At 50.6% G+C, this 27,961-nt stretch overlaps 3 protein-coding genes across 11 annotated transcripts; 2 read left to right on the plus strand and 1 right to left on the minus strand.

Annotated features, from left to right (window-relative positions):
* Window positions 1-30: 30 nt before the first annotated feature.
* On the minus strand, window positions 31-6,557 carry Tmem205 (transmembrane protein 205). 6 transcript variants are annotated; one of them, NR_045606.1, is made up of 5 exons: window positions 6,314-6,557; window positions 5,271-5,379; window positions 5,013-5,176; window positions 2,160-2,292; window positions 31-371 (listed from the first exon to the last, which is right to left on the minus strand). NR_045606.1 is itself a non-coding variant. In NM_001253867.1 (4 exons), the coding sequence occupies exons 1-4, from the start codon at window positions 6,538-6,540 to the stop codon at window positions 66-68; spliced, it is 738 nt and encodes a 245-aa protein (NP_001240796.1). In that variant the 5' UTR covers window positions 6,541-6,557; the 3' UTR covers window positions 31-65. The 6 variants fall into 6 exon arrangements, 5 of the variants coding, with proteins under 5 accessions (NP_001240796.1, NP_001240799.1, NP_848692.2 ...); NM_001253867.1 differs by lacking the exon at window positions 2,160-2,292 and having other exon boundaries at window positions 6,382-6,557; NM_001253870.1 differs by lacking the exon at window positions 2,160-2,292 and having other exon boundaries at window positions 5,271-5,371.
* On the plus strand, window positions 6,493-14,894 carry Ccdc159 (coiled-coil domain containing 159). 2 transcript variants are annotated; one of them, NM_001164614.1, is made up of 13 exons: window positions 6,493-6,764; window positions 8,115-8,248; window positions 8,330-8,556; window positions 10,332-10,365; window positions 10,721-10,809; window positions 10,887-10,968; window positions 11,826-12,012; window positions 12,568-12,635; window positions 12,718-12,794; window positions 13,140-13,255; window positions 13,457-13,539; window positions 14,552-14,650; window positions 14,818-14,894. In NM_001164614.1, exons 1-13 carry the CDS (start codon window positions 6,730-6,732, stop codon window positions 14,820-14,822), a joined length of 1,236 nt encoding a protein of 411 aa, NP_001158086.1. In that variant the 5' UTR covers window positions 6,493-6,729; the 3' UTR covers window positions 14,823-14,894. The 2 variants fall into 2 exon arrangements, with proteins under 2 accessions (NP_001158086.1, NP_080253.2); NM_025977.3 differs by having other exon boundaries at window positions 6,493-6,750.
* On the plus strand, window positions 14,706-27,929 carry Plppr2 (phospholipid phosphatase related 2). 3 transcript variants are annotated; one of them, XM_006510187.4, is made up of 10 exons: window positions 14,706-16,180; window positions 17,417-17,586; window positions 18,321-18,400; window positions 19,707-19,895; window positions 20,024-20,159; window positions 22,373-22,644; window positions 23,418-23,594; window positions 25,968-26,074; window positions 26,403-26,454; window positions 26,626-27,929. In XM_006510187.4, the coding sequence occupies exons 3-10, from the start codon at window positions 18,335-18,337 to the stop codon at window positions 26,656-26,658; spliced, it is 1,032 nt and encodes a 343-aa protein (XP_006510250.1). In that variant the 5' UTR covers window positions 14,706-16,180; window positions 17,417-17,586; window positions 18,321-18,334; the 3' UTR covers window positions 26,659-27,929. The 3 variants fall into 3 exon arrangements, with proteins under 3 accessions (XP_006510250.1, NP_001277228.1, NP_659184.1); NM_001290299.1 differs by having other exon boundaries at window positions 16,032-16,180; window positions 25,968-26,090; NM_144935.1 differs by lacking the exon at window positions 14,706-16,180 and having other exon boundaries at window positions 17,296-17,586.
* Window positions 27,930-27,961: the final 32 nt, after the last annotated feature.

The raw sequence follows: 27,961 nt of genomic DNA on the forward strand, positions 1-27,961 counted from the left end.
CCTGAGGTGAAAAAAATGACCATGGCCATCTCCAAAGAAGCATTTATTGACACACAGGGTCTGTGTTAGAGGCTCCTGAGTCCCAGGGCAAGGCCCACAAGGCAGAGCCCATTGCTCAGCAGGCACCCCAGGTTGCAGAGGGAAGACAGGCCATGGTAGTGGTAGAACTTCCGGCGTAGAGCACTGTACTTGGGGTCCTTGTCCCGCAGCTGGCGGTAGGGATCAGGGCCCTGGAAGTTGCCTGGCACCTCTGTCCCCAGGCCCCGCTCTTTCTCTATGCTCTGCAGGGCCCGCATGACAGCCGTGGTGCGAGCCTCAAGCCAGCGAGCATTGATGGTGGCCAGTGTGAGGCTCAGAAGCAGCAGGGAAAGCTGGGGAGAGTGACAGAGTGACAGGGAGGTGAGGTAAGGGTGGCTGGGAAGTTTAGGGACCTGCATCCTCACGGGCCAGAGAGGTCCCTGAAAACAGCAGCCCTTAGGAAAGACTCTATCTACGGCCTTTTCTCGTCTTCTCTCCCACTGCTCCCTGAGCACAGAAACCTCTTCTCCAAAGCAAAAGCTTTTTTTTTTTTTCGTACGGAGAACTGACTGATCCTGGGGCCTCAGTCAAAGTGTGAGTGTCTACTATTGAGCCACAGACCTCTTTCCTCCTGTGCAGATGTGGTATGTGTACTTGTTCATATGCGTGCAACATGTGCTCGCAGGTGCATGTGATCATAGGTGTGCAGCACGTGCTCGCAAGTGCAGGTGATCATAAGTGTGCAACACGTGCTTGCAGGTGCAGGTGATCATAGGTGTGCAACACGTGCTCGCAGGTGCATGTTACCATAGGTGTACAACATGTGCTCGCAGGTGCAGGTGATCATAAGTGTGCAACACGTGCTTGCAGGTGATCATAGGTGTGTAACACGTGCTCGCAGGTGCAGGTGATCATAAGTGTGCAACACGTGCTTGAAGGTGATCATAGGTGTGTAACACGTGCTCGCAGGTGCATGTGACCATAGGTGTACAAAACGTGCTCGCAGGTGCATGTGATCATAAGTGTGCAACACGTGCTTGCAGGTGCAGGTGATTATAGGTGTGCAACACGTGCTCGCAGGTGCAGGTGACCATATGTGTGCAACACGTGCTCGCAGGTGCATGTGATCATAGGTGTGCAACACGTGCTCGCAGGTGCATGTGATCATAGGTGTGTAACACGTGCTCGCAGGTACATGTGATCATAGGTATGCAACACGTGCTCGCAGGTGCATGTGATCATAGGTGTGTAACACGTGCTCGCAGGTACATGAGATCATAGGTGTGCAACACGTGCTCGCAGGTGCATGTGATCATAGGTGTGCAACACGTGCTCGCAGGTACATGTGATCATAGGTGTGCAACACGTGCTCGCAGGTGCATGTGATCATAGGTGTGCAACACGTGCTCGCAGGTACATGTGATCATAGGTATGCAACACGTGCTCGCAGGTGCATGTGATCATAGGTGTGTAACACGTGCTCGCAGGTACATGTGATCATAGGTGTGCAACACGTGCTCGCAGGTGCATGTGATCATAGGTGTGCAACACGTGCTCGCAGGTACATGTGATCATAGGTGTGCAACACGTGCTTGCAGGTGCATGTGATCATAGGTGTATAACACGTGCTCGCAGGTACATGTGATCATAGGTGTGCAACACGTGCTCGCAGGTGCATGTGATCATAGGTGTGTAATACATACTCGCAGGTGCATGTGTCTGTGTTTTTGTGGAGGGCAGAAGTTACCCTTTGGGCTTCCCACTATTTTCTTCTTTTCTGTTTTTTAATTTACTGAATTTACTTATTTGTGTGTGTGTGTGTGTGTGTGTGTGTGTGTATGCCATAGTATGTATGTGCAGCCTGGACCACAGCTTGAGGGAGTCACTTCTCTTCTTCCACTGTGCAGACCCTCCCAGAGCCAACGCAGACGGTCACCAGGCTAGGCAGCTTGCTAAACCCGTCCACCTTAGTTTTTGAGATGGTGTCTCTCATTAATCCTGGAACCACCTCACGAAGCTAGGCTGACTGGCTGGCCAAGGAGCTTCAGGGATCTGCCTGTCTCCACCCTTGACTCCCATCTCCTCCCATGATGTGTACCACCTCTGTATTTGGTGTCTGAATGGATGCTGAGGACTCGAACCTGGGTCTCATGTTTGCACAGCAAGCACTCTTCTGTCCAAGTCACGGCCCAGCCTCTGCTCTTTTCAGTTTGAGTCAAGGTCTCACTGAGTTGCCTGGGCTGGAGTGGACCTCGCTCTATAGCCAAAGCTGACCTGAAACTTGCAATCCTCCTGCTTAGGCCTCCCAAATAGCTGGGATGATGGGCTTACCCATCTTCTCTCCCCAAAATTAAGACAGACGGCACTAACTGTTCTTTGATTCTCCCTGCCCAAAATCACACAGCCTAATACAGGACCCATCTCTTCTGTGCTTCCATTTCAGACCCAAGGAACTGACACTGGACCAACAGGAAATGATTAAACACCTGGGGGAATACCAGTTACCCATAATCCTCTCTGATCTCTAGAAGATTATTCTTTTGGAGGGAGCAGGTTGAGACAAGTTCTCAGTAGCTCAGGTTGGTTTCAAACTCCTTATGTAAGTGACCCTGGCCTTGAACTCCTGACCTCCACCTCTCAAGAGGGTATACAGGTATCTCCACTACATCAGCCTTGGTCTTTGTATTTAAATTTTTACTTTTAGTTAATTGGTTTTTTTTTTTTTTTGCTTTTGTTTGTTTTGCTTTGTTTTGAGACAAGGTCTCTCTTTGCAGCCCTGGCTGTCCTGGAACTCTCTATGTAGACCAGGCTAGCTTTGAACTCAGAGAAATTCTCCTGTCTCTGACTCCAGAACGCTAGAACTAAAGGTAAGGACCTGGCTTGTTTTTGTTGTTGTTTGATACAGGGTCTTACTACATAGTCCAGGCTGACCTGGAACTTTGGCAATCTCCCTGGCACAGGCTCCCTCCTCCTGGGTTGACAATGTGCATATGTACACCACCACATTGGATTGATGGGGTTACCCTTGAAACACAGTAAGGGCTCACCCGCCCACATCTCAAAACTTCAAGAGCAGAGGGAGAGAGGGTGGGGAAAGCCGAGCTGCAGGGATTGGTTCTTACGCTGTGGCTGAGGAATGTGTAGACAGGCCTGGGGAAACCTAGAGTCCCAGTCCGTCTAGTTTCTCAACAATGAACTGAGGTCAGGGCCTCGGCTCAGCTGAGTCACTCCAGTTTGGCAGGAGGCCCAGCTTTTGGGCAGAGAGGAAACAGGAGCTAGTGGAGAAGATAAGGCTGGACAGAGAGGGCTGCCGGGAGAAGCTAGGATGTGTGCAGCATGTGTGCACCATTCAAGGGTGCCCAGTGATCACTTCTGTCTTCAATAGGAAAAAGAGGCCTTTCTTTGCCCCTTTCCAAACAATGTTACTTGAACTGATGGCGGTGGCACACACCGATAGGCAGAAGCAGGAGAATCACAAGTTTGAGTCTAGCCTGGGCTACACCTTTGGGGATGCAGAGTGGCTCATCAGTTAAGAGAGCATACAGCTTGCAGAGACTGCGTCCAGTTCCCAGCACTCACTCTGAGCAGCTCACAGCTGTCTGTAATGACAATTCTAGGAGGATTTGTCACCTCTGACCTTTAAGGGTACCCACACACATATGCCCATACCTACCTAAAGACATAAATGAAAATAACCAAAGCCCAGTGGCGGTGGTGCACACCTTTGACCCCAGCACTTGGGAGACAGAGGCAGGTGGATCACTGAGTGACAGGTAGGGAAACATAAAGAAACTCTGTTATCAAAAACAAAAACAAAACAATAAAAATAAATCTTAAAAAAAAAAATCACAGGTGATGGGAGCTAATTTGGTAGGGTACCTGTCTGGCATACACAAAGCCTTGGGTTTGACTCCCAACATTTCATAAAACTATGTGTAGTAGAACATGTCTGTGATTTCAGGAGGCAGGAGGATCAGAAGTTCAAACTCACTTCCACATACCGGGTTCAAGACCCTGTCTCAAAAAAATAAAGACACTACTGTCTGTGTAAGTAAAAAAATAAAAACAAACCTCATATCCTTGTAGATTGTAAACCTAGCATGTGCAAGGCTCTAGGTATCCCCAGCACTGTGAAAACTGCATCAGATAAAGGGCTGGGGAGGTCCAGTCAGTAAAGGGTTTGCCATGTGGGCATGAGACCTGAGTTCAATCAGCCAACACCCAAGTTAAAAAGCCAGGCATGGAGGCTCATGCCAACCGTCTCAGTGATGAACAGACAGAGCTAGGAGGATCCCTGGGGATTCCCAGCCAGCGTGTCTGACTAAATCAGCGAGAGCTTCAGGTTCAATGGGAGACCTTTTCTCAAAAAAAAGAAATAAGCTAGGTGGGGTGGCACAGGCCTTTAATCCCAGCATTTGGAACACAGAAGCAGATGGATCTCTGTGAGATTGAGGCCAGCCTGGGCTACAGAGTGAGTTCCAGGACAGCCAGGGCTCTGTAGAAAGACCCTGTCTCAGAAGAACAAAAATAAATAAATAAATAAATAAATAAGCCAGATGGTGGCAGCACATACATTTACTCCCAGCACTCAGGAGGCAGAGGCAGGCTGATCTCTGAGTTCATGGCCATTCTGGTCTACAGAATGCAAACCTAGCATGTGCAAGGCTCTAGGTATCCCAGCACTGTGAAAACTGCATCAGATAAAGGGCTGGGGAGTAAATTCTAGGATAGCCAAGGTAACACGGAGAAAGCCTGTCTTAAAAGTGTGTGTGTGTATATCTATATCTATATATGAGAATGTTAGAGGGAGACACCTATCATCAATCCCTGGTCTTTCTTTCTTTTTTTTTTTTAATCTCCCACCCCAACCCCTGGTCTTTCTATATAAGATTGTACACATGTGCACATGAATGTACACACACACACACACACTGAAATAACACAAATCTCCTTAAGTGTTCACTGGAGTCTTGAGGACTCTCAAATCCTCATACCTGACTGACTTCCCACAGTGTGAGGTGAATCCAGGCTCGCTGTGGTGCCAAGATGCAGAGGTTGATGAAGGCACAGCCCAAGGAGACGTGAAAATAGACTGGGAAGACCTTGCTCTGCACCAGTCCAAATGTGTGCCGCGGGAGGCTCCGAAAAAGCAGGAAGCCTGGGAGGTGGAGGGCCACAAACACCGTTAGGTTGCTTCCGGGTCCCCCTCCTACTCAGTCCTCACTCTAAATAACAGGTTGGAGGGTCCCTACCTGAGATAAAGGTCACCCACACCTGCATGCCCCAGGCACCAGACAAGACCAGCAAGTGGATGACTTTAATCAGACTTCCCGGGTCCTCTCCTTTTTCCATTCTGCAGCCCTGGGAAGGAAACAGTGGTGACTCAGCTTAACCTTCGACCCCCGAGCTTTGAGGCCTTGGCAGAGAGTGCATAGGGCCAGCCTCACACTGGTGCAAAGATGAGAGAAAACAGCCTGGAAATGGCAGTTGGAAGACCCAAAGTAGACCCTAGACAATCTCAAGCCCAACCAGTCGATCTGGGCTCAGGCTTGGGGCTGGAATCGTGGCTTTGCGGTCAGGGACTTTGTTGGTGCTGGCCTTACATGCTATCCTCCATACTTGCAAAATAATAGTAATAATAATAAGTAAATAATATCACCCAACATGAAGGCTTGTACCTGTAAATCCCCAACACTTGGAAGACGGAGACAGGGGAGTTGCCACTTTTCTAGCTCAAAGTTAGAAAAAGATTCCTCAATTCCAAAAAGCCTTTAAAGACGTAGAAACTGGCCTGGTGATTCACAGTTGTAACCCCAACATATCAGAGGGTGATGCAGGAAAATCACTGAGTTTGAGGACTGCCTGACATACTGTGAGACTCTCTCAAAATAAGGAAGCAAGCAAACATCTCAGGTCCAGCTGAGCAAATGGCTCAGCGGGCAGAGCGTTTGCCTCACGTGCAGGAAGCCTCGCGTTCCGTCTCCAGTTCTGCATAAAACAGGTTCTGGTTCTAGTCTGTCATTCCAGCACAAAAGTAGAAACAGGAGGGGCAGGAGTTGGAAGCCAACCAGAGATACATGAGACCTTGTCTCAAAACCAAAATTCTAGAACAAAAGACTCTCTCTAAACCACAATGTCCACTGCACCCCAAAAGCTTGAATCCCAGCAGCTCAAGTTCACATACTTAGGTTTTCAGGGATTACCCTAGCTCTGCAGACATCTAAGAGCCCTCATCCGGAACCCGAGATATTCTAAGAACATCCCAAAACACCCCCGGAGCCCCATCTGACCCCACCGTTGGAGCACACGAGCTCAGGCGTAGGGACCAAGAACCGTGGCAGCTCCAGTGCAGCTCCGGCTTGCCTGAGATTTCCCAGGTTTTCTTCCGCCCCGCAGGCCTCGCCCCACCTCCCAGCCAGAGCCAATGAGATCACAGCTCTCACTCCTCTGGACTCTCCCACTTAGGGATTGCCCAGTTGGCTTGCGGGAATCAACTGGCCATCTCGCCTCTCCGGACTTCATCCAGTCTCACCGAAGATGCGCAGGCGCCAATGAGCTCCGCGCCTGAGCGGAGTGAACGGGCGTGGCTTATGGGAGGACCACGCCCTTCTCTGTGACTCCACCTTTGGCCTCCCCTCGTTTTCCAACGATGGTGTCCTCAGGGGATCAAAACTTCAGCGTCACAGCTGGGGACTGGCTTCGTGGTCCCTGATGGGAGAGCATGAACGGGTGGTATGCTGTAGTAGGTGGGAATGGAAGAGAATGGGGAGACTGGAAGGGTGTTAGATTGACAGAACAAGGGGTTAGGACTAATAGCAATGGTTAAGCTTCCAAGCTCGAAAATTTTTCTGGAGAAGGGGACAGCTGAAGATTCAATTGGGGTTGTGGGGAGGGCAGGCAAGGTTGGGGACCTTCTGGTGGTGACGCTCAGAAATGTGTCTTTCCTTTCCCGCTCTAATCTTCGAGGGTATCTGTGGTCCTCAGGTGACATTCTAGAACAAATTTCATTTACAAGCATTGGACTAAATCTGTGTAATCAGGGCAGCCCAATATAGTATATATAATTTTTTCCCCTCCCAGATAGATTCTCACTGTGTAGCCATGGCTGGCCTGGAACTAGCTTTGTAGACTAGGCTGGCTTGGAACTCAGGGACCCCCTGAGTTCTGGGATTAAAAGGGCTGAACTACCACATCCTGTCCTTTATGTGTTTTGTTTGTTTCAGATTTAAAAAAATTTTTATGTGTATTAACGATTTGCTTGTATATATGTCTGGGCACTGCTTTCGAATCTAGTGCCTGTAGAGGTCAGAAGAGGGCATCAAATCCTCTGGGACTGGAGACACAGACGGTTGTGAGTCACCCTATGGGTGCTGGGAATTGAACCTGGGTACTCAGGAAAAGCAGCTAAACCAACTCTCAAGCCATTTTTTTTTTTAAGGTTTTTGTGACAGGGTCTCTTGCCCTGACTTGACTGAGACTCACTAAGTGGACCAGGCTGGCCTCGAACTCAGAGAGATTTGCCTGCCTTTGCCTCCTGAGTGCTGGGATTAAAGGCATGTGACTACTTTCTGTCCCCTTTTTAAATATAAAGCCTTGTTATCCTTGTTGTGCATGAGACATGTCTTACGAGTGCGTGTGTCATGGCACGCACGGCAGAGGACAACTTTACGCAGTTGGTTTTCTCTTCCCACCTTTAAGCTGGTCACTGGGCATCCGTTTGGGTTTACCTCTCCTCTGACTTTCACTTCTGCCAATACTGAGGAGATTCTGGCTGGAACATCTCTGAGGAGTCTCTTTGGGGAAACACTAAAGAGATCAGGTGTCTGGGGCTGGTTCTTAGTTGGCAAAGCACCTGCCTAGCGTGCAGCTGGGTTCCACCCCAGCACTGTGTAAACGGGATGCAGTGACACACGCCTGTCGTCCTAGCCACCGGGGAGGTAGAAGATGGAGAATCAGCTGTTCAAGATCATTCTTGGTTACATAATGAGTTGGAGGCTAGCCTGGGCTACATGAGACTGTTTCAAAACAATACATAGCTAAAACCAAAAGGATGGGGAGTTAGTGGGCTCAGAGCTCCTCCCATGCCCCCTTTGCAGTGACTCTCTTTTGGCTGGCCTATCCCGGGACTCTGACGACTGTGTTTCTCATCTCTGCACACCTCCGTTACTCGCCATCACATCTTGGGCTGCTAAGGAGAGGAGCCAGTACTCACCACCTCCTGGAGAGCCTGGTAGACATTTGGAGGCCTGGGAGGGGCTGACAATTACAAGTGGCTTTCACTTGTCCCTGAAGGAAACCTTTGTCCCCCTAGGGCCCTCCTCAGACAAGGCTTTGGACTGTATGACCCACTGGTCCAGGGTTTTGGAGCCTGAGATCGTGAACACTGCTTCTGAACAAGCAGGGAAGTCTGGGGCCTGGGAGAAGGAGTGGGACTCAGAACCACAGCCTCATGAGGGTACACCCTGTTCCAGCTCAGACGTGAACAAGGACCATTATCATGACCAGGACCTTGTGAAGAGGAACCACTGTGTAGCCAAGGTTAGCCAAGGTTATCCCCACTTAGGGTATCCCCATTAACCTAAGAGTGAACTTGCTGTGCACTACTATGGCGCGTAGGGAAGGGGTGCAGGGCAGGGTCTGTACTCTGTTTCAGAACCTAGAACAGCACTGCTGAAGGGAGGCAGGGAGGGGCAGAGTACCCGGAGGGATCCTACTTGTGTGCCTTTGCTTGTTTGTCACAGTGGCTATTGTAGCCCAAGCTGACTCTGAATTTGCTCTGTAGCCAAAGCTGGATTTGAGTTCCTGTTTCTTATGCTTGCATCTTCTGAATGCTAGGATTCTAGGATGGAGACATTATGTCTTTGTGGGTTGTTTTCTGTCTTCTGAAACAGGGTTTCTTTGTATAACCCTGGCTGTCCAGGAGCTTGTTCTGTCGACCAGGATGGTCTGGAACTCAAAGATGTACCTGTCTTTGTTTTCTAAGTGCTGGGATTAAAGGGGTGCACCATCACTGCCTGGCCTGTCTTTCATTTTTTGAAGGTGTGTGTGTGTGTGTGTGTGTGTGTGTGTTTGTGCATATGAGTATAATTCCTTTAAGGCCAGAAGAGGGCATTAGATCTCTAGAGCTGAAGTTCTGGTAGGTAGTTTTGAGCCCTCTGACCTGGATAATTGGATAATTGGGTCTTCTTAAAGAACATTATGCATTTTTATTAAAAAAAAAAAAAAAGCCGGGTGTGGTGGCACACACCTTTAATCCCAGCACTCGGGAGGTAGAGGCAGGCGGATCTCTGAGTTTGAGGCAGGCCAGCCTGGTCTACAGAGTGAGTTCCAGGACAACCAGGGCTACACAGAGAAACCCTGTCTTGAAAAACCAAAAAAAAAAAAAAAAAAAAAAAAAAAAAGGCTGATTGGAAACTCTGTAGACCCGGATGGTCTCAGATTCACAAAGAGCCACCTGCTACTGCCTCCCAAGTGTCTTTAGCACAAGGTGTCCATGGAGACCAGGGTCAAGCACATTGGATCTCCTAGAGCTGGAGCTTTAAATGCTTTTGGGCCACCTAACCTGGGTGCTGGGACCAAATCTTAGGCCCCCCAAAGACCAAAACATTGAACTGACTCTTCAAACGTGAGGATGTCTGACGTTTTGTGTTTTTTTGTTTTGGTTTGTTTGTTTGTTTGGCTAGTTGATTGGTTTTTCTTGGTTTTGTATCTATATGGTTTCTTATTGTGCGTGAGACTCATACTAGTGACTAAAATTGTGTGTCCATATGGCTGATTGTGTTTAACAGCTTGTGGCTGGGTGGTTGTGGTGCACACCTTGAATCCCAGCACTTGGAGGCAGAGGCAGGCGGATCTCTGTGAATTTGAGGCCACCCTGGTCTACACAGTGAGTTCTAGTACAGCCAGAGCTGCACAAAGAAATCCTGTCTCACACAAACAAACAAACAAACAAACAAACAACAGTTTGTGGTGTGTCAAGTAAGTGTTGATGGTGTTTGTTGTAGACATTGCTGTAGCTGATGTCTTGTGCTCCGAAGGAGAAAGGTCAAACCAAGGACAGCCTGGCCTCTGCTTTACGTCAGGGTCAACCCGGAGTTCCATAGACAGAGATGAGGCACACAGTGCACTTCTGAGCATGTGCAGATGATAAGTGTGGGGGTGGGGGTCTTGGATGAATAACCATGGACATAGTTTTGCCTGATTTGGGATAACCAGACCTCAGGAGAACCACTCCTGCCCTGCGCTCTGGGGAGGGCTATAACAAGGTAAAGTATCTAAGGATACATTCTCACACTCCTCTCCTCTTGCTCCAGAAGTCCCTGGAGCCCAGCTCAGCCAAAGTAAAAGGTGAGCATGAGACCGGACGGGAAGACATTTGGGTTTCTATCCCTGCTTAATTTTCACTTCTATATTTACTCCCTGTGTTTGAGGGTGTGTGCCATGACCTTTGAAGGTTAGAGGACAACTTACCAGGGTTGGTCGTGGGATCGAACTCAAGTCACCTTGTCTTAGTGGCAAGCACCTACCCACAGAGCCACCTTGGAGGGATACTTTCCACGTTCTTCTTCTCTAGTTTGAGGCCCATGCTCATTAAATGCTTCAAGGGGTCTCCTGCTCTATGCCTGCCCCTCTGCTTCCTCTGTCGCCCCATCTCTGCCCTGATCTTACCTCAGCCATGACTCGCCCTCGCCTCTGCCCACAGTTAAGAACACCATGATAATTCCTGACTCTCAGAAGCTCTTGCGATGCGAACTGGAGTCTCTCAGGAGCCAGCTGCAGGCTCAGAGCAAGGTGAGTCCCCTCCACCCTCTGCATCCCTGTTCTCATCCTTCTTCCCACTCCAAGAGGCCTCATCTCCTGCCCCTCAGGCTTTCGAGTTCCTGAATCACTCTGTGACCATGCTGGAGAAGGAGAGCTGCCTACAGCAGATCAAGATTCAGCAGCTTGAAGGTGAGGGTGAGATAGAGGCCAAGGTCTGAGGAAGTTTGTGGTGAGTGGAAATAAGTTCCAGGTCAAGGTCAAAACAGGCTTTAAAAGATGGGGTCAAAGCTAGCCTCATACCCACAGCAGTTTCCCACCTTTTGAGGCTGGGCCCCAGCTGGTAGGGCACTTGCCTAGCATGAATGAAGTCCTGGGTTCCATCTTTAGCCTGGAATGAAACTGGACCAGGTGGTGTGTGCCTGTGATCCCAGCACTTGGGAGACAAAAGCCAGAGGATTATTCAAGGTTATCTAATTAGGGAGTTGAAAGTCAGCCCAGGCTAGAGATTCTGGCTGAGAAATAAAAATAAGAACAGAAGCCTCAGGCTGAGGGATGGCTTGTCAGGTAAGAGCACTGGCTGCTCGTGCAGAGGACCCAGGTTCTGGTCCCAGTATCCACGTGGTAGCCACCACCCTCTATAACTTCAGTTCCAGCTAACAGGACACCTTCTTCTGACCTCCATGGGCACCAGGCAAAATGCCCACATAAAATAAAAATAATCTTAAAAATTAAAAATGTTCTAGGGTCCAGGAGATGGCTCTGTTTTATACACACACACACACACACACACACACACACCAGTTCTTCAGAGTTAGAGATAGGAAGAATCTTGGGCTCCCTTGCTAGCCAGTCTACTGGAATCTTCAAGCTTCAGGTTCAGTAAGAGACCCTGTGTCAAAAGATAAGGTGGAGAAGAATTACCTCCCTACCCCCGCCCCCACAGCCTGTATAACTGTGCACACACCTGCACAAACAGATGAACATGTACATACACATAGATACATACACACATAAATAAAGCCAAGAGAATCCAACTGTCTCTGCAGAAGTGCTGAGCCCCACGAGCCGCCAAGGAGAGAAGTATGGCCGTAAGTGGAGCACAGAGCAGGAGCTGTATGGGGCCCTGGCTCAAGGCCTGCAGGGGTTGCAGAAGACACTGAAGGAAGGCGAGGAGCTGCAACGGGCCCGTACCACTCGCTGCCTGCAGCTGTTGGCCCGGGAGATCCGGGACAGGTGGGTGTGGGCAAGGAGGGCAGCGTGGAGGTTTCAAGAAAGCAGGCCACCATTGGAGGAACTTAATTGAGCAGGGAAAGGAAGACTTGGAGGACATAACACGGGGACAGGAAAGGATACTCAGAGAATATAGGTGGCTAGAGAGTGGGTGTTTAGCCGAAGGGACCTAGAAGGTTAGGGAGACAGCAAGCTGGAGGTGGGGTGTGGAAGGGGGCAGGGACTCAGCAGATTAGGGAGCGGAGAGGCTGGAGAGTAAAAATCAAGAGCAGAATGCAACGCTGGGAAGATCCAGGTAAGAAAGAAAAAGTAGACTGAAAAGGTGGAAGGACTGAGCTGTAGGCGGAGTCTGGGACTGGGTGGAGCCTCGGGCTGTGGACAGATTTTGAGGTTGTAAGCAGGGTCTCAGGTGGTGAATATAGCCCCGATGCCCTGGCAGGAGCTAGGGCGGTGGGAGGAGTCTATGGCTGTTGTGCTGGGCAGATGGGGGGCGTGGGAGGCTCTGGAGGCCTGGGGAATAGGCCGGGAGTGTGGGTCTAGGCTCCTCTCTCCCTTCAGCAAGAAGTTCCTGTGGGAGGAACTGGAGCTGGTGCGGGAAGAGGTGACTTTCATCTATCAGAAACTCCGTGAGTTCCTGGAAGCACACAGCCTGGAAGGAATGTGGGGCTACTCTGCTTCGCCTGGTCACTGAGCCCTCTTCCCCAACAGAGGACCAGGAGGATGAGATCTCAGAGAATCTCCTGAATATCCAGAAGATGCAGAAAACTCAGGTGAAGTGCCGCAAGGTGAGTGGAAAAAGTGAGTACGTGAGCAACGCCGGGCCAACAGGTTCTTCCTCTGGCTCCCACCACTGGACATGATCTAGGAGGCAGAATTCAAAGCCCAGTGCTGCCACTTAATGCTATGTGATTATGGCCAAATCACTTTGCCTCTCCGGGCTCGATTTGCTTCTCCATATAATGGGTATACTAGCGGTGCTCCCTCCCTGATCAGAAAGTTGTGCTCACTGAGGATTCCGTACTCTCAATACAGCCTGGAACTGGAGTGCTACGTCATGATTACCTTTTCCTATGCTCATCATTACTTGCGTGTCTGATCGCTTGCTCCCCCCACCCCCTCCCGAACCTTAGGTTCTTACCAAGATGAAGCAGCAGGCATACGATTCATGGCCAGAAGCCGAGGGGGTGCCCACAGAAGGCAACGGTTGCTGTAAGGATGACCTCCAGAAGGAGCTGGGTGACATATGGTGAGGCTAGCTCCTGGTGAGACCTCTGATCCCCTAACCCTCCTCCAGCCTGCCTCTCTACCCACTCCATCTGGAACCCAGTTGATTCCTACTTCTTCTGGGCCTCATCCCTTCCTCGGCCGCTCTCTCCCTGGCTCGGTTCAGGGGTACCCTGGATGCCCCAGCATCTCGTGGGGCCCCCGTTTCTCTGTCTCCCCACAGGTCTGCCGTTCACAGTCTGCAGAGCTCCATTGACTGTCTTGCTTTGTCAATGGGCACCAGACCCAGGGCCTCCAGCCTCAGAGGTAAGGGGCCGAATGTAATAGGGGAGGTGACCCCCAGCCTCATGTATATGAGGCCACCTTTAGGGAGTCACATAGGCTGGGGTTCCAAGGCTAAATTGGATAGCTGAGAGACTGGTTGAGATTTTGAAGAAGGCAGAACCCGAGAAATTAGGGGATGGGTGAAAGAGAACTTCAAACCCAAGGCGAGTCTGGGTGTTTCATGCACAAGCCACTTTGGGGTCACATTTAAGATCTGTGAGATTTTTTTTTCTCTTGCCTTTTTTGAGAAATATTTTCACATAGCCCAGATTAACTTAAACTCACTATGTAGTCTAAGATGACCTGAACTTCTGCCCTCCCCCCTACTTCCACCTCCCCTGTTCTGGTCTTACAGATCTGTGCCACCATTCCTGGCTCTGGGTTTTTTAAAAGATGTATTTTATTTTATGTTTGTGGGTGTTTTGCATATATCTGTGCACTGCCTGCATGCCTGGTGCCTCAGAGGCCAGAAGAAGGCATCAGACCCTTTAGAACTGGAATTACAGAGAGTTGTAAGCTACTATGTGGGTGCTGGGAATTGAACCTGTGTCCTCTGGAAGAGTAGACAGTAGTACTTTTAACCATTGAGCCACCTCTCTGGGCCTCTATGGAATATTTTTTTAAGATTGATTTATTTTATGTATATGAGTACACAGTTGCTGTCTTCAGACACACCAGAGGAGGGCATCAGATCCCATTGCAGATGGTTGTGAGCCACCATGTGGTTGCTGGGAATTGAACTCTGGATTTTTAGAAGAGCAGTCAGTGCTCTTAATCACTGAGCCATCTTCAGCCCCCCTATGGCATGTTTTTAAGGGAACATTTAAAGGGTCACTGATATAATTTGGTATTACTTTCAGTCACCCAAGGGATGTGGGTGTCTGGATCATAAGTGAGTATGGTTTCACCTCAAGGGATGTGGTTTCCGTATTCCAAAGTTGCTAGTGAGTCATATTGAGGACCTGAGGGCCAGGATGGCACGTCTCTCCCACAGGCCAGAAAGGACACCAGTGCAAGAGCTCTCAGTGCCCCTCCTGGGACTCCGATTCAGACTGGGAGAGACCTTTCAGCAAGAGTGGATCCTACCCTCCCGGTACAGACCCTACTCAGCCCCTCTCCATCCCTTACCATCTGGCCCACTTGTGATTCCCACAGTGTAGGCCTCGAGGCTGGCACTCTATCTGGGCATTTGGTCCCTGGTTGGCAACCCTGAGTTCTCCTGGTTCAAACCAGACCACGACCTACCTTCTCTCCCTGTAGCTTGAGCAGCTGGGACTGCTTGCCCTGAAGATCCCTCCAGAGAGAAAATAAACTAGCTGAGACCTTTCTCCACCCTGGACTTTTGCACCTGCTGGTTCAAGAGTCTGGGGTCCTCCCCATGCCAGATAACTCTGTTATCTCAAAGGATGCAGAGACTGGCATGACAGTGAGACAAGACTTAGGGTGTAATTAGTTGGGCGTGTGATCCAAGGAGGTAGGTGGAAGTAAGCATATCACTTTAAAGTTAATACAGCAAGTATGAAACCAGCCTGAGCCACAGGCGACCTTGTCTCAAAAACAAAGAAATGAGCCAAACAAATGGCTCACTGGGCAAAGGCACTGGCCACCAAATCTGAAGACCTGAGTTTGATCCCAGGGACACTCATAAAGGTAGAGAACTGACTCATGCAAGTTGTCCTCCAATCTATAAATGCACACGGGCACACACCTTGATAAATAAATGTAATTAAAAAAATTTTTTTTAAAGACAGGGTTTCTCTAGCCCTGGCTGTCCTGGAACTCTCTCTGTAGACCAGACTGGCACGGAATTTATAGAGATTCATCTGCCTCTGCCCCCGGAGTGCTGGGATTAAAGGCATGTGGCCACTACTGCCCAGCAAATAAATGCAATTTTAAAAATTTAGAAAACACAAAATCAGGACACCGCTTGCCTAGCATGCAGGAAACTTTGCGTTCCAATCCTATCACACAAACCAGATGTGATGGAATAGGTCTGAAGTTCCAGCACTCAAGGAGATGGAGGCAGGAAAATCCAATGTTCAAGGCTAGTCTTGGCTACAAAGAAAACTGGAGACCAGCTTGAGCTGCCTGAGACCCTTTCTCAAACACAAAAATGGATCTGGGATGCCATGCGGAGAGGCGTACCAGAGAGTGTTCTTTGAAGAGGCCGAGCTCCTCTCTTCGCCTTTTCTACCTAGCTAGTCCTTACTCTATCTCCACTCTTTTTCCCTTCTAATCTCTGCTTCACGTCCTGCACCGCCTCTTTGATTCATGCAAATGAGCGTTTATAGCCCCGCCCCGACATGATCACAACTCCCCGCCCATCTGTGTTATGCAAATTAAGGGCCCAATGGCCCCGCCTGCCTGGCTAACAAGAGGCTTGGGCCCACTCCACACTGGGTTATGCAAATGTGATCGTGCTCCCGCCCCACTGGGTTATGCAAATAAGGCATCCTGTGGCCCCGCCCCCACCTCGATCACGGAGTCTGCGCGGAGCGGCAAGTCCGGCGGTCCAGACTTCATCTCGGTGTCCGCCTGCCTGACCAGCGATCTATCTGACTGTTCTACGGCGCCGGGACCGTGTAGAGGGAGCGAGGGTTCAGGCGGCGGCGGCCTAGACAGGGTGAGGGAGAAGCGTGGGCGCCCCCTCTTTTTAGCCCGGGGAGCTGCCCAGCCTGGACACGCAGGTCCAGACCATGGACATGGGTCCTTCTGATCCTTTCCCTGTGGGTCCATTGCGGCGAGGGGGGGCGAGGGCGATAGGGGGAGGGGAGGCGGCGATCTAGGGCTTTAGATGGGGTTGGGGGAGGGGAGTCTGGAGAAGGGGACCCCCCCCACCCGGGGGGAGACCTCAAGAGCCAGGCCACAGTGCTGCGAGGGTGGCTGTGGGTGAATGATGGTGTAGTTGCCCCTTGTTGGTGTGTGGTTGTGTAACTGGTTGTGTGGCTGTCTGGCTGTGATGGGTTCGGGTGTGTCCACTGATTGTGTGTGTGTGTGTGTGTGTGTGTGTGTGTGTGTGTGTGTGAGAGAGAGAGAGAGAGAGAGAGAGAGAGAGAGAGAGGAGAGAGAGAATATACACTGGTGTGTGTGTGTTGGTGTGGTGTCTAGTTGTGTGATCTGTCATTTTGTAGTTACTGTTGTATTCCTTCTGATGTTGTGTGTCTGTTTTGCAATCCGGCAGGTGTCTGCTCTTACCTGCCTTTTGTGTGTGCTGCAAGTCCCTGTCGCATATATCCCATATATCCCTACCTGACCATGTGGCTGAGACTGTGGGTGGCACACTGTCTCTGCTATGACTGTGGAGAGGGTGTTCATGTGTGTGATTGTCATTGAGCGCCTTGTAACTGGGGGTGTGACTCTGTGACCCATTCTGTGACTCTTATTGTGTGGAGTGACTCTGCTGTGATTCTAAGTGGTTAGCAACCTTGAGTCTATCTATGGTGGTGACTGTATCAGGACAGGGATTTGTGGGGGGCTGGGCTGTCTTTCTGTGTGTCTCTCTGACTGTGTCTTTGAGGGGGTATGTTCCATCCGTGTGGGTGTCTATGACAGGCCATATGCAAACTGTGTGTGTGTGTGTGTGTGTGTGTGTGTGTGTGTGTGTGTGTGTGTTTAGGGGTGCTGGGGATTTGTGTGAATGAGCAAATCTGGTTTGCTCAGCATGAGACAGGCACCCCACACAGTGTGCTTGGCTCTTGCTGTGGAATGGGTGGATGTCATGTTCTGAGATGTCCCTGTGTGTAGTGTTTGGGATGGAGGCCACGCCTGGGTTATATCTTATGTGGGAGTGCCCATATGGGTGACTCTGCACACCTGGAATCTGGTGACCCTCTCTCCAATATGTCATTCTGTGGAGTAGGCCTCAATGGAGCCCTGGATGCACAGTACCCACCTTCATCTGCCTGGGCCTCAGTTTCCACATCCGTGCAATGGAGATGAATGTTCTTGCCTTGCTGGCCTCACGGAGTGGCTGTGAGTTGGTGGCAGTGGAGGTGGATGCCTGGAAGAAGCCCTAGGGCTCTTTCACAGGTGAGACCAGGTGTCAGTAGGTATAAGCTGGCTTGACTGTATTGGCTACTGATGCCTTGGGAATTGAAGTTAGATGTAGGGGGGTTGGTAAGAGGAGACTGGAGAGGCAGCTGGCCTGGGAGGATGGGGGGTGTTCGAGGCAGCTGGGAGAGAGGGAGTGTCTGGCTATCAGCCCACACCAGATCCCACAGCCCATGGGGACAGGGGAGGGAGATGTGGAGGCCATGGTGGAAGAAACTTGGAGAAGGGAGAGGGCAAGAGGCCTGGGATTTCCTGGGCAAAGAAGATGAAGTTCCCTAAAATATGACAAAGGTGTGTACCAAGGAGAGAGGCACCCTTCTCTAAAGGCTGGTTAGAGGTTCCCATAAAAGGCATGGGGTCTGTAGAATTTCTTTAATTGAAGATGTCACTATAGAATCTTTTGAGAGAACCAACCTCTGCAGGTTGCTGTCTGACCTCCACATGAACTGTGTGACACACATGCACAGACTCAACAAATAATAAATGTAACTAAGAAAGAAAGAAAGAAAGAAGAAAGAAGAAAAAGCCTTAGCTCTCTAGTAGGCCTCAAAGCCTACTAGAAGAGGCAGGAATCTCCAGTGAGCAGGAGCAGGGGCCAGCAAGGTGGGAGCTGAACGCAGAGTACAGCCAGGATAAAGAGCAGACCCAGAACTCCATGAAGGCTCACTGTCTCAGTGATGCGCCCCCAAGTTCCCCCGCCTCTCCCTCCACAGGCCCCAGCTTCGCCATGGCTGGAGGGAGACCTCACCTGAAGCGGAGTTTCTCTATCATCCCTTGCTTCGTCTTTGTGGAGGTGAGAACCTCAGAGCCACTCTGAGAAAGGACTCTGTCCCTCTGTCCCTCTGTCCCTCTGCCCCTCAGTCCCTGTCCAGCCTATCTCCCTGCTCCTGCCCCACACTCATCTCCCCACCTTTCTGGCTCCAGCCAGTCCTACCTCTGGCTCTGACCTCTTACACCCCATTACCTCAGCACCTCTGCTGCTGCCCCCTCTCTCTTGAGGCGTGGTGGCAGGACTGGAACCAGAAGCATTCCTCTCTGGATTCTGGCCCTATTTTCCCCTAACCCATCACACTTCGGGACTTTGCATGCCTGAGCCTCAATTTCTTCATCTCTAAAATGTGCATAATTAACAGGGCATGGTGGCACATATGTGTAACCTCAGCTGAAGGAGAAAGATTTTAGGGAAGTCAGGGCCAGCCTGGCCTACATGAGACTGTCTCAAAAAAATGTGTGTATATATATATATATATATATATATATATATATATATATATATATATATATATAGACAGAAAGAGAGAGAAAAGAATGCAAGGCACAGCCATTGTAATGCATACTTGTAATCCTGACATTCAAGAGAAGGAGGCAGAGGCCAGAGAATGTCTGCAAATTCAAGGCCAGTCCATATACATGGTCAGGCCAGCTAGGACTGTGGATGAGAGCCTGTCTCAAAGCAAACTAGCCACACGCACCTTTAATCACAGCACTTGGGAGGCAAAGGCATGTATATTCTGGTGAACTCAAGGCCAGCCTGGTCTACATAGTGAGTTCCAGGCCAGCCAGGGAAACCTTGTTCCAAATAAAACAAAAAAGTTTATCTCAGGCCAGCCTGAGATACATAATGAGATTGTGTAAAAATAATAAGCAAATAAATAGGTAAATAAAACATGGGGTTGAGAATGTGGGTCAGTGACCAGAGATTTGCCTAGCCCATGAAGCCCTGGGTTCTATCTCCAGCACTGAATAAACAAGGTGCACTGACCTACAGCTATAACCCCAGCACTAGGGAGGTGGAAGCAGGAGGATCAGGAGGCAGGTCCAATTCCATAGTGAATTTTAAGCTATCCTGGACTACAGGAAACCTTGTCTCAAAAACAAAACAAAAACTCATTAGAAACAAGATAACGGCACCACTGCTACAGTTGAAGCCTAGCATGTATGAACTCCTTCCTTCTCTCCTCTGCTGTGGTTTCAATATCCATCTTCCACTTTCTCTCTCCCTCCATCTCTCTCCGTTTCCTTGTCTCTGTCTTTGACCTCACAGCCTCTGACCTCTTCCTATCTCTTTTTGCTTCTCTCCGGCCCCTGACTGGCTGCAGTCTGTGTTGCTAGGCATCGTGGTCCTTCTTGCGTACCGCCTGGAGTTCACGGACACCTTCCCTGTGCACACCCAGGGCTTCTTCTGCTATGACAGCGCTTATGCCAAGCCGTATCCCGGGCCTGAGGCTGCCAGCCGAGCGCCCCCTGCCCTCATCTATGCCTTGGTCACTGCTGGGCCCACCCTCACGGTGAGATGGTGTGGATCACCAGGCTGAATGCCAGAGTAGAACCTCCCAGAATGCAGGAAGGCTGGGTTGGAGTTGGTGGAGCCCTGGACTTGAAGGCCAGGAAGACCCCATCTTGGTCTTGTTCACAGATCCTGCTGGGGGAGCTGGCCCGTGCCTTCTTCCCTGCGCCACCCTCCTCCAGTCCTGTCAGTGGGGAGAGCACCATCGTGTCCGGGGCCTGCTGCCGCTTCAGTCCCCCACTGAGGAGGCTGGTCCGTTTCCTGGGTGAGAAATGCAGCCTGGGGTCAGTCCAATGGTCTTGGGGAGGGAGGTGAGTTCAGGGACAGAGGAAATGGGCCAGTTCCACCTTAAAAAGAATCTCAGGCCAGTGGATCAAGATGGCTCAATGGATAAAGGTGCTTGCCACCAAGCCTGCCTGGCATGAGTTGGATTATCCAGACCCACATGGTCGAAGGGGAGAAGCAGTTCTTGAGCTGCCCTCTGACTACACTCAAGATATGGTACACACCCACATACGTACATGCATGCACACACATAACTAGACACAAGCATGCACATGCACACACACATACACTTAGATACATACACACATAGATGCATTCACAGACATAGATACATTCATGCACACACACACACACACACACACATATATATATATATATACACACACACATAGACACACACACACATGAAAATAAAAGAAAATCTTTTTTAAAAGCCAGAGATGGCACACAACCGTTGTCCCAGAGATGGGAAGATGGGAGGTGGAGACAGGTGGGTTCATGGAAGCTTTGGGCCACCCAGTCTGGTCTACTTGGCAAATTTTCAGGCCTGTGAGAAGATCTATCTCAAACCGAATGTGAAGGTGTGGGAGGAATGACAACTGAAATTGTCCTCTCACCTCCACAACATGCATGTGCACTTAGACACAAGACTTCTAGCCTGTGTGGTGGTGCACATATGTAAGCCCAGGACTTGGAAGGCTGTGGTAGGGAGATCTCAAGTTTGGAAGCTAGCCTGGGCTAGAAGTAAGTCAGTATCAAAAAAAAAAAAAAAAAAAAAAAAAAAAAAGGCGTGTGGTTTGTCACATTTCTATAAACTCAACATTCAAAAGTTCTGGACTGGAGCTGAGAGATGGCTTTTCAGTTTTGCCAAGGACCCAGTTCAGGTCCCAGCACCCACATCAGGCAGCCCACAGCTGGCTGTGATTAGTTCCACGGGATGTGACTCACTCTGGTCTCCATGGCCATCTGCACCCATGTAGTGCACATAAACCCACAGAAGCACACATACATACATATAAAAATAACAAGTAAATCAATTTTGTTTTTGTTTTTGATTTTCGAGACAGGGTTTCTCTGTGTAGCCCTGGCTGTCCTGGAACTCACTTTGTAGACCAGGCTGGCCTAGAACTGAGATATCTGCCTGCCTCTGCCTCCCAAGTGCTGGAATTAAAGGCGTGCGCCACCGTGCCCGGCTAGTAAATCAATTTTTAAAAGTTCAAGCTAGGTTGAAAATTCTTAGCCAGGTGTGTATGAATGTGAGTGAGTGTGTGTGAGTGTGTGTGCATGTATGTGTATATATATCTCAGGCTTAAGGCCAGTCAGGGCTACATAGCTAGACTCTACCTGGAGGAGAGGGGGTTGGGGTCATGATTGTCAGAGGGTTCCAAGGGTGAGATTCAATCCCTAGGATTTATATGCTAGAAGGACAGACATATAGGTCTGACACAAGTTGTCCTCTGACCTCCACACACATAAGCACACACAAACAAATAAACATAATTCTTAAACACTGTAAGAGGAAGAGAAGGGGAAGGAGAGGGGAGTCCCAGAAACTCCAATAAGTCTTTCTAGGAGGTCCGGAAGTCATGGTGCTAAGGGGTCCCAGAGTGGCTGCAATAGCGTCAGGGAGAGCCTGCCCGTGACACAGAATATGTCTTAGAGACAGACTATAGATATATACTATAGTTGGGGGGGGGGGCTGTGGTAGCACCGAAGGTAAGGGGACTTCAGCCGAGACATAATAGGGCTCCAGATTGGCTTGAGTGGCCATCCCAGCAAGACAATTGAGACCAGCAACTGATCTAAAGGAGTGTGGTGCCAGGCCTGACAACGTTGAGTTAGATTTCCATGACCTTTGTGGTAGAAGAACTAAATACCTCAGATTTTCTGTCCTCTGACTTCAACACAAAATATAACGATGCCCACACAAATAGATATACCCCAAATAAATGTAAAAAAAAAAAATCCTCCCCCCCCCACCCCACCCCACCCCCCCCCCCCCCCGAGAGAGGATTTCTCTGTGTTGCCCTGGCTGTTCTGGAACTCTTTGTAGACCAGATAGGTCGCTCAGAGATCCGCCTGCCTCTGCCTCCCGAGTGCCACCACCACCCACAAGGGGCTTAATGGAACCGTGTGGGACACTCGGGAGGAGTCCAGTGGAAGGGACATGACCTCTCTCCTCCCCATCGCCAGGGGTGTACTCTTTTGGCCTCTTCACCACGACCATTTTTGCAAATGCGGGACAAGTGGTGACCGGTAACCCCACACCTCACTTCCTGTCGGTGTGTCGCCCCAACTACACGGCCCTGGGCTGCCCACCACCGTCTCCTGACCGGCCAGGGCCTGACCGCTTCGTCACGGACCAGAGCGCCTGTGCAGGCAGTCCCAGCTTGGTGGCCGCCGCACGCCGCGCCTTTCCCTGCAAGGATGCGGCCCTGTGCGCCTACGCTGTCACCTATACTGCGGTGAGGCCCTGGGGGAGCTGCTAGGGGTCTGGAAGTGGGGGCACCTTGACCTGGGAGAAGTCGGGGAAGGAGGTCATGCCCGCTGAAATGGAGCCTTAAGGTTGAGGCCACACCCTCGTGGTGCATCCCAGCCTTGGCCCCATCACTACTCCCCTATTGTCTTTGACTGTGCCTTTTGGGATTCCGCCCCTTGGAGTTGCTAAGAAGTTGCAGGCCCTGGACCATGGCTAGGACACTAAGCCTATGGGTTTTGACTCCGCCTCCTAGAGTCCTCGCCCCTCCCCTTTGTCGCACCTCTGATCTTTAAGCCTTATTAATTCGGTTCCGGGCCTTTTTCTATTCCCGCGCTTTCCTGCCTTGATTTCTTCCCTTTTCTGGCCTCTGGAATGACTGATGCCACCAGTATGCCCGTCCCAGACAACTTCAATGGGTCCATGAGGTTCCGAGGCTACTTCTGAGCTCCCGGACCTGCCTCTTTGGCGCTAATTGACTCCCGAGTTCTGTGTTCATGCTTTAATGCAGCAAGCATCTTTCCTTGTCTCGGGGAAGCATGTTCCAAAGGTTCTCATCCCGTCCCTTTTGGCGCTCTGACCACACTACCTGCATGCAGAACCACTGACACCCCATTCCAGGCACCCCTTCTCTCTCTGCTTCTCGTCTCCACCTCTACGGGTCCCTGCCCCTTTCCTGGAGGCCACCCTGACTCTTTCGAGCCTCCCACGCGTTGGCTCGAAAGGCACAGATTAATCCTCTGATCGGTTTGGGTCTCACAGATGTACGTGACCCTAGTGTTCCGCGTGAAGGGCTCTCGCCTGGTGAAACCTTCCCTCTGCCTGGCCCTGCTGTGCCCCGCCTTCCTGGTGGGCGTGGTCCGCGTGGCGGAGTATCGCAACCATTGGTCGGACGTGCTGGCTGGCTTTCTGACGGGAGCAGCCATCGCCACCTTTTTGGTAAGTCCCCTTCCCACATATCTCTGAATAGAAGACCTCTCGTCAGGCCTCTGACACAAGAGGCAGAGTTGCTCAACGAAGCTGAAAGGAACAGATGCTGCATGACCTGGGGAGGGCAGTTGTCCTTTACTTCGGCCCTGACTGCTTGCTTGTTCTCATCTGTGAAATGGGTTGACAGCGTCATAACATGAAGAGCAAAATTTAAAGGGATGCCACAACACTACGCAACTGAGGAAAATACTATTTTACGGGGGAAGATGGCTCAATTGGTAAAGTGCTTACTTTTCAAACAAGGATTTGAGTTCAGATCTCTAGCACCCATAAGAAAGACAGAAGTGGTGTGCTTGCTGTCTCAGCACCAGGAAGGCAGAGGCAGGATGGTTCCTGGGCTTCACTGGCTGGCCAGTCTACATTAATCTAGGAGCTCCAGGCCACCACTCCTGAGGAGTGATAACAGAGGTTGACCCCACCTTCACACATACCAACCTACGACCTCCACAAACACATGGACACACCTGCATGTGTGCACTCTCCGTTGCAGACACACTCACATGCATCTGTACATACACAAACATCCATATCACCCATACATTTAAAAATATATATAGTTGGGCGGTGGTGGCGCCTACCTTTAATCCCAGCACTGGGGAGGCAGAGGAAGGCAGATTTCTGAGTTCAAGACCAGCCTGGTCTGCAGAGTGAGTTCCAGGACAGCCAGGACTATACAGAGAAACCCTGTCTCAAAAAACCTCTGTGTGTGTGTGTGTGTGTGTGTGTGTATTAAAATTTTATTTAGTTTTAATTTTGTTTGTTTTGCCTGCATTAAGTGTGAGTTTGTGTGTGCGTGTGTGTGCATGCAAGTGCATGTGCGAGCATCATGTGTGAGTGTGAGTATGATCTTGTGAATTTGTGTGTGTATATGGGTGTGTCTGGTACCTGAAGAGGCCAGAAGAGTATACTAGAACTGGAGTTACAGATGGTTGTGAGATGCTATGAGGGTGCAGGAAACAACCCAGGACCTTTTGCAAGAGCAGTCAGTGCTCTTAACCACTGAGCCACCTTCTGAGACCCCTAAATATATATTTTAAAGTATCTTTTGGCCAGTGATGGTGGCACACCCCTTCAATCCCAGAACTTGGGTAGTAAAGGCAGGCAGATCTCTTGAGTTTGAGGCCATCTTGGTCTGTAGGGTCTCACTATGCAGGCCTGACTGGCTTGGAATGCAGATGTGTAGAGCAGCTAGCCTTGAACTCAGAGACCTGTCTGCTTCTGCCTTCTAAGTACAGGGTGCCTTTTAAGTACGGGCACTAAAGTTGTGCACCACCGCTCCTGGCAAGACTGGGTTTTTTGAGACAGACTCTCGTGAAGCTCAGGCTGTCCTTGAACTAGCTATCCAGCCAAGCATAGCTTTGTTCTGCTGATCCTCCTGCCTCAGCTCCCTAGTGCTGAGATTAGCTATGTCCCATCAGTGCCCTGTTTTGTGGTGATGGAGATGGATGGGACCCAGGGCTTCATGAATGCTAGGCAAGCATTCTATGGAGTGAGCCATAACTTAGCCCCTCATAGAAGAACATTTGGGGAAAAGTCGGTGAGAAAGCTCAGCTGGTGAAGGCATTGCCACCTGAGCCTAGATCCCATGCTGGAGCTCAGATGGTAAAAAGAGCTGACTAAGAGCAAAAGGTTTTCATTTGACCCCCACAAATGCAGTGCGTTGTAGGTAACCTTCCCACACAGTGGGTAGTGATAATAAAATATAATAATATTTTTGAGATAGTAAACAATTGATATTCAGGGCTGGAGAGATGGCTCGGCACTGGTGCTCTTGAAAAGGATCTAGGTTCATTTCTCAGCGCCCTCATGGCGGCTCACGACCATCTGTAACTCCAGGAGAATCTAATGCCCTCTTCTGGCCTTCTTGGCCACCAGGCACTCAGGTAGTGCACGGACACACATGCAAAAACACTTATAGACAGAAAATAAAAATTAGTCTCAAAAATGTTTTAAAAACTCAATATCTATATCAAAGAATTGCAGTATTCCAAATTTCAAACAAGTGCAGCTGGGTGTTGTGGTGCACGCCTCTAATCCCAGCACTCTGGGGAAGGTACAAATGGATCTTTTGCATTCAAGGCAGGCCAAGCCTACACAGGGAGTCCAGGTGAGCCACAGAGAGACTCTGTCTCAAAAACAAAACAAAACAAAACAAAACAGAAAACCAACCCAAAAACATCAATAAATAAACAGTAAAATTGTCAAGAAAGGTTGTGTCTGGATATTCAAACCTCAGTTTCTATCTGAAAAATGGAGAGGGTGTTTTCATAGTTTTGTGTTGTTGGTTTCGGGCCTCAACCTGCTCCTGTCTTTCTGGCCTAGGTCACCTGTGTTGTGCACAATTTCCAGAGCCGACCCCACTCTGGTCGAAGGCTCTCCCCCTGGGAGGACCTGAGCCAGGCCCCCACCATGGACAGCCCCCTCGAAAAGTTAAGTGTGGCTCAGGTAAGGGGGCCCGGGGGTTGCTCCGCGCTGGAGAGGGTGGTGGGTGGAGGAGGCCCATGGAGGTAGGAAGTCAAGTGAGAGGTGTCATGCGGGGTAGAGGAGCCACCCAGCCCTGGGGATGAAGTCCTAGGAAGAAAGCAACCTTACTGCATGGAAGGCTACACTCCTCTCTTCCTCTCAAATTTACATCATTGATCTGGAGATCACTGTTGCATTTCCCATGGGGGCGTCTGACGGATCAGCCGTTTTTTGTCTGTGAGTTGTGGGCTCCTGGGATCCTCTAGCCCCGCCCCTCTTATTTTTTTGTCCCAGGAACCCGAGACCTGCAGGCCGCATTCGACACCGGCACGGCTCACCCCATCCAGTAAGTTTTGGGGAAGTGTGTGTGTGTGTGTGTGTGTGTGTGTGTGTGTGTGTGTGTGTTAGGGGTTAAGGGTGGGGAGTAAACAGGGTAGGCAGAGGTCTCATCTGGCCTGGGCTTCTGTGCCACCCTCCCCGGTTTGCTAACCTCTCGATCTCCGATTGTCACCTCTAGAGCCGCAGAACTGTGCCCGCCGTGGCCACCTGATTCCCAGCTGTGTGTCCTCCAGGGCGCCAGCTATGTGCTCCTCGCCCCGTGTGCCCCGCCCTCGACTGAGGTCTGAGCCAACACCCCTGCCTCTGCCGCTGCCTCTTCCTGCACCGACTCCCAGTCAGGGTCCCTCGCCTTCCTCCCCTGGACCCGGGGGCCCAGGCGGGGGAGGTGGGCGGGGCCGGAAGCTGCTGCTGCCCACGCCCCTGCTAAGGGACCTGTACACCCTCAGTGGACTCCATCCCTCCCCTTTCCACCGCGACAACTTCAGCCCTTATCTGTTTGCCAGCCGCGACCACCTGCTGTGAGATCCACCACCTAGAATCTACCCAGTGACCGTTTCCCCCCTGCCACGCGTGTGTGTGGCATGTGAGTGCTAAAGGCCCCTGCCCTCCAAACCAGCCAGGCCCACCCAGCGTCAGAAGATGGCTGGAAGGGACGCTTCAAGGCAGGGAATCTCTTGGCTGCTCTTTGGCCTTTTGGGATATCTGGGTAGGCAAAAATAACCAGGTGGGCCCATGTCCCCAGGATTTCCCTTTTAACGGCTGATGCTTGACCTAATTGACCATTGCCTAGCCAGTGAGAGCTCTGAGTTATCAGAATTCAACCCAAAAGTTTACAAAAGTTTATGGGAACCTCTCACTTCTTAGCTTCCTCAAGCAGGAGGGTGCTACTGTGGCCGGTGTTCAAGTGTCTAAACAGCCAATAAGAGCCCTTGGCGTTCAGAATTGCAGAGAGTGGGTGGGAATGATTCCAGTCAATGGGGGACCGCCCGTGTCAAAGCCAAGTCAAAGCCAAGGAGGGCTATCCAGCTCTCCTCGGGAACACGGAATCCAGCTGGAGAGGGGGGGGGCAGGCTCCCCCACAGCAGAGTCCTGCGGCACCCCTTCCCTTCTAGACCTTCCCCCAGGTGCACCATCTCACACCCTCCAACTCCCTACTTAAGTAGGGCTTGCCCCAGTTCACAGGTTTTAGAATTCTGGACGCTGTCTCCCTTGGCTGTGCCTAGGGCACCTCCCCCCACTCCCCGCCAAACCTTCTATTATTACTAGGGCTGTGGAAAATGACTTTATTTTCTCGGGACCCACCCTTCTTCTTCACACTGCCCCCATGCCTCAGTCTCATGCAGTTGTGCCATCTTGGGGGGCATGGGTGGAGCAGAAGGGGGTTCCCCTACCCTGAATAGCCAAAGGCAGTGGGCAGATGAGACACTGTCCCCCTTTCCTGCCCCCCTCCTCATCTTTAATAAAGACCTGTTTGTAACAGAAGTTTGGCCTTCTGCCTGCCTCCCCCAAGTTCT

The sequence above is a fragment of the Mus musculus genome, chromosome 9, assembly GCF_000001635.26.
Source record: "Mus musculus strain C57BL/6J chromosome 9, GRCm38.p6 C57BL/6J".
Classification (NCBI taxonomy): Eukaryota; Metazoa; Chordata; class Mammalia; order Rodentia; family Muridae; genus Mus; species Mus musculus.